The sequence below is a fragment of the Phycodurus eques genome, chromosome 5 (genome assembly GCF_024500275.1).
Source record: "Phycodurus eques isolate BA_2022a chromosome 5, UOR_Pequ_1.1, whole genome shotgun sequence".
NCBI classification, from domain to species: Eukaryota; Metazoa; Chordata; class Actinopteri; order Syngnathiformes; family Syngnathidae; genus Phycodurus; species Phycodurus eques.
In genome coordinates, this window is record NC_084529.1 from 32,526,664 (window position 1) to 32,531,548 (window position 4,885).

At 47.3% G+C, this 4,885-nt stretch overlaps 2 protein-coding genes across 5 annotated transcripts in view; both read left to right on the forward strand.

The window, feature by feature from the left end:
* The first annotated feature begins 276 nt into the window (after positions 1–276).
* On the forward strand, positions 277–4,035 carry tph2 (tryptophan hydroxylase 2 (tryptophan 5-monooxygenase)). The gene is made up of 11 exons (XM_061677164.1): positions 277–405; positions 528–644; positions 1,315–1,498; positions 1,583–1,683; positions 1,887–1,954; positions 2,038–2,234; positions 2,611–2,746; positions 2,861–2,987; positions 3,064–3,159; positions 3,324–3,457; positions 3,696–4,035. The coding sequence occupies exons 1-11, from the start codon at positions 292–294 to the stop codon at positions 3,868–3,870; spliced, it is 1,449 nt and encodes a 482-aa protein (XP_061533148.1). The 5' UTR covers positions 277–291; the 3' UTR covers positions 3,871–4,035.
* A 640-nt stretch (positions 4,036–4,675) lies between these two features.
* The window catches only part of rpgrip1l (RPGRIP1 like), a 41,058-nt gene continuing 40,848 nt past the window's right edge, over positions 4,676–4,885 (forward strand). For all 4 annotated transcript variants that reach the window (XM_061676433.1, XM_061676434.1, XM_061676435.1 and 1 more), the window contains exon 1: positions 4,676–4,867. The gene's annotated coding sequence lies outside the window, so the exon portion shown is untranslated. The remainder of the gene's footprint in view (positions 4,868–4,885) is intronic.

A 4,885-nucleotide genomic window follows, 5' to 3' on the forward strand; every position in this document is an offset into this window, starting at 1 on the left:
ATGTATGATCATTTTGCAATGGCGTAATAGATCTAACGATGTGGATAACAACCAATGATAGCAGTGATTTGTAGAATGTGACTGGAGGACTGGTAGATCAAACTCCGCCCCCCCCACCCCCATGTGGCCCCGCCTATTTAAGCATCGCGCTGGGTTGCGCGTCGCGGTCGAGGACTTGCGGTCGACGGAGCGTTCAGACTGGAGCGCTCGTGGTACTCGTACACTCACTGGTTCCCCATGGCGTCCTCTCACGTGATGGACAGGCAGCAGGAGGTGCCGCCCCCGCCCGCCATGCAGCCTGCCATGATGATGTTCTCCAGCAAGTACTGGAGCCGTCGTGGACTCTCCTTCGACTCTGCCATGTTGGACCGGCGCCCGCCGCTACGTCACACCGGTGGACAGATGGTGACCTTCATCCTCCTCATCTTCAAATTGGTCAAAACATCTGCTGACATTCAAAATATGTTTGCTCACATTGACATTTCTTGAGTGTGTGTGTGTATTTGTGTGTGTGTGGGTGTATCCAGTCACGTCGCCCGTCCTTCAGTCCCATCAGCGAGACTGCCGGCGGGCTAAGTCAGGCGGTGGTGTTTTCACTGAAGAACGAGGTGGGCTGTCTCGTCCGAGCGCTACGACTGTTCCAGGTGAGACTTCCTGCCAGGGTGGGAGAAAGTATGAGGAAGTCCCAAGTCTTAAATAAACTTTCAAACAAGTCCCAAGTTACCTTGGCAAAAATCCAGAAAGCCATGTGGAGTACCCACTAAATTTCAAGCAAGTCAAGTCAAGACTTAGGTGAAGCAAGTCTTAAGTCATACAGTCTTGCTACGTCACAATACTGTGTGTACTTCTCAATGAAGCGCAAAACTGACACGAAGCTCAGTTCATGTTTGACCAGCTGTCGGTCAGCTAAACTGTCAAGTTAGCGTATCTTCACTGTTTTTGTGGGTTTTATAGTGATGGATGAAGTTAAAGGTGGTAGTTGTCTCTTACAAATCTTGTATGTTGCCATTCTTTCTTTCCCAGATTGCTTGAAAAACATAATCCTTTGACCCAGAGGTAAAATGAATAAGGTTTTCTTTCCAAAACATGAAAATAGGCACATCATGTTGTGAATGGAGATTTTCAAATCTCCATTCGACTGGTCAAGTTCTGTAGTTTAAGTCAAAGTCGAGTGGAGTCTTTCATAAATTTTATCCAAAATCCCAGGTCCTAAAATTGGCGACTTAAGCGTAACTGGAGTCATGTCATGTGAGCGTAGCCCCGCCACCTCTACTTCCTGCTGCTCCGGGTCAGCTGACATGTCCCTTTTCACAGGAGAAGCGTGTCAACCTAAACCACATTGAGTCGCGCGCGTCCAAGCGTGTGGCCAACGAGGTAGAGATCTTTGCTGACTGCAGCTGCTGCAAGAAGGACTTCAACGAGCTTCTGGAGGTCCTGAAAGATCACGTCAACATCCTGTCCTTCAACACGCCCGCCCATGTCTGGGCCACGCAGGCCGGTCGGCGCTCCTTATATACACACTCGTCTTATCGTCATCTAATTGGGACTTCACAGAGCAACATTGTGCGTTTGTGTGGTGCAGATGAGGAAGACGTTCCGTGGTTTCCCCTGAAGATCTCCGAACTGGATCAGTGTTCTCACAGAGTGTTGATGTATGGAACCGAGTTGGATGCTGACCACCCGGTACATTGTGTGTGTGCGTGCGTGTGCATGGGCGTGCGTGCGTGCGTGCGCGCGCATGCATGTGTGCGCGTGCATACAGTGAAAGTGTGGAGATTTTGGCACTCTTGTCAGAATACCTGAACACGAGCTGTAAGGATGAATGTGGATTCGAACAGGTTTGTAGACTTGAAGCTTTTTTTTTATTTTTTTTTTTTGCTCCTCAGGGCTTCAAAGACGAACTTTACCGCCAGCGTCGCAAGTATTTTGTGGAGGTGGCCATGAAGTACAAGTTGTAAGCGTTCGTCTTCCTTATCCGGTACGGAGTCTCTCACGCGGGTCTCTTATTTCCGCTCACTTGTGGCACGTTGTTTGTAGCGGTCAGCCCATCCCGCGCATAGAGTACACACAGGAGGAGGTCCGCACATGGGGCGTGGTCTTCAGGGAGCTCAACAAGCTGTACCCCACTCACGCCTGCAGAGAGTACCTGAAGAACCTGCCCCTGCTCAGCCAGCACTGCGGTTATCGACACGACAACATTCCTCAGCTCGAGGACGTCTCACACTTCCTCAGAGGTCGTGCGGTCCTCTCCCCCACAGTCACTTAAACCCCAGTTGTGTCACCCCAAGTCACTTAACCTCCAATCTTGTTACCCCCAGTCATTTCAGCTCCAGTCACATCACCCCCAGTCACCACACCCCAGTCGTGGCACCCCCAATCACTTCATCTCCAGTCATCACACCCGAGTTGTGTCACCCCTCAGGCACTTCCCCTCCAGTCACGTCAACCCCAGTCACTTCACCCCCAGTTACATTAATCCCAGTTGTCAACAGTCGCTCCCACTCACATCTTGTCATGTTGTAGCGACTTCCTCATTGACTCCATGTTCACTTACCATCTGACAGACAGTTGCTTTCAAATTAAAAGTCGGCCCCGTTTGCTGTGTTCCAGAGAGGTCGGGTTTCACCGTGCGACCGGTCGCAGGTTACTTGTCACCCCGTGACTTCCTGGCCGGCTTGGCCTACAGAGTCTTCAATTGTACACAATATATCCGCCACAGCACCGACCCGCTCTACACGCCTGAACCGTGAGCTGGCCCACTCCACACCGTACCTCAAACACTTTACAAAAACTGAACCATTTCAGGATTGTGAACGACTTGAGGACAATGAGTGTTTCTGTGAACTGCGTTGTGTTTCAGGGACACGTGTCACGAGCTCCTGGGTCATGTCCCTTTGCTGGCTGATCCAAAGTTTGCTCAGTTTTCTCAGGAGATCGGTCTGGCATCTCTGGGAGCTTCTGATGACGACGTGCAGAAACTAGCCACAGTGAGTACTGTGGACGCGTTGCAGCGGTCCACAGTCTTCTCTTGTGGTGACCCATGTGTGCGTGTGTTGTTGTCAGTGTTACTTCTTCACGGTTGAGTTTGGCCTCTGCAAACAAGAGGGTCAGTTGAGAGCTTATGGTGCTGGTTTGCTGTCATCCATTGGAGAACTCAGGGTAATGCACACACACAAGAAAAAAAAAAAGGATCAGACTAATGGCTAAAAATGTACCAATGACCTTTGCGATCTCTTGTTTGAGCTTTGATTACAAATGAATGTTTCCTTCTGAAAAGACAACAATGGGCGTGGCCTAGCCTCTGTTTGTTTTTTTCACCCCAGCATGCGTTGTCTGAGCAGGCCTGTGTGAGGCCCTTTGACCCCAAGACCACCTGCAAGCAAGAATGTCTCATCACCACATTCCAAGAAGTTTACTTTGTCTCGGACAGCTTTGACGAGGCCAAGCAGAAGATGCGGTAGACTCACCTATTACTTATTATTATACACACTTATTATTTACCACCACTGTACAAATGTGTAATACTACATATATATTACTAAGGAGTACTACATATACTTATAGTACAATAGTGGTCCAAGGATGGACCTCAGCAGGCCACCATGCCTTCCAGTCGTAAATTGACATGTTCACATTCACTGAATGAATTAACATGCAAATGAGCAAGACAAGCGCACTCTCTCGTTGCTTTTCAGAGAGTTCGCCAAGACCATCAAGCGTCCGTTCTCTGTGTACTACAACCCCTACACGCAGAGCGTGGACCTCCTCAAAGACACGCGCAGTATTGAGGATGTGGTCCAGGATCTCCGCAGCGACCTGACCACCGTGTGCGACGCTCTCGGCAAGATGAACACCTACATGGGCATCTGACCGCCACCACATCAAGAGCAATTCCCCAGAATAGAATAGAATAGAATAAAACAGGTCTTTGTCATTGTTGCAGAAGACCAAAAGATATATAAGATATTGTACACCAAACGATATACATCAGCAAAGTCTATATAGAGGGAGGTGCTTCGTGTCAAGGGTAACAACAACCCCATACTACATTTCATATTTCATGTCATGAAGAACGTGTAAGAAGGCACTGAAATAAATGTCACATCACAAAAACGCTTTTGTTCTTCACTGTCTTCCTAACGGCAAGAACATTCTAGAACAGGGCTTGTCAAAGTATGATTTGGGCGCCACATATGCGGGGGTGGGGAGCACTCGCTCATCCGGCCCACTGAGCATTTACATTATCAAGAGTCCTCCTGTATCCTGTAATATTTGTTGAATTTGTTTCGCTTTTTACCCAAAAGTGTTTTAATCAAAACGTATTTATTCATAAAAAAAATCATTATTCTCAAATCATTTGTTAATTGATTTCTTGTAAATCAATCCATCCATCCATCCATTTTCTGAGCCGCTTCTCCTCTAAATAACAAAAAAAAAAAAAAGCCATTATACAGATACATTTCCCAATGTTTTATTTTGTTCAACCGAAATGTAATGATGTGGATCATGGTTGCAAGTGCACTAGTGTAATAATGGATAAAAAAAAAACAACTAGTGTGGACAATAGAAAGCAGATAACTCTGACAAAGGAGTAATGAAGGCAATGACCAATAGGTGGCAGCAGTGAGCAGGCAGCTCTCTTAAGAAGAACTCGACGAAGAAGAGCAGGAGGCGAATGAAAATTGTTGAAACTGACGACGCTTTTCATTGAAAGCAGAAAGCCTTCAATCACTTGGGCGACATCGTTGTTTCGTTTTCTTTTTTTAAATATACCTGTATATTTCCAACATGGATAATATGTGTGTTCGTTAATCGGACACTGTTAAAGAGGGAGCTGGCTGCTAGTTGGCTAATGCCAACGTTGGAGGTTTGATATTCGCCACAC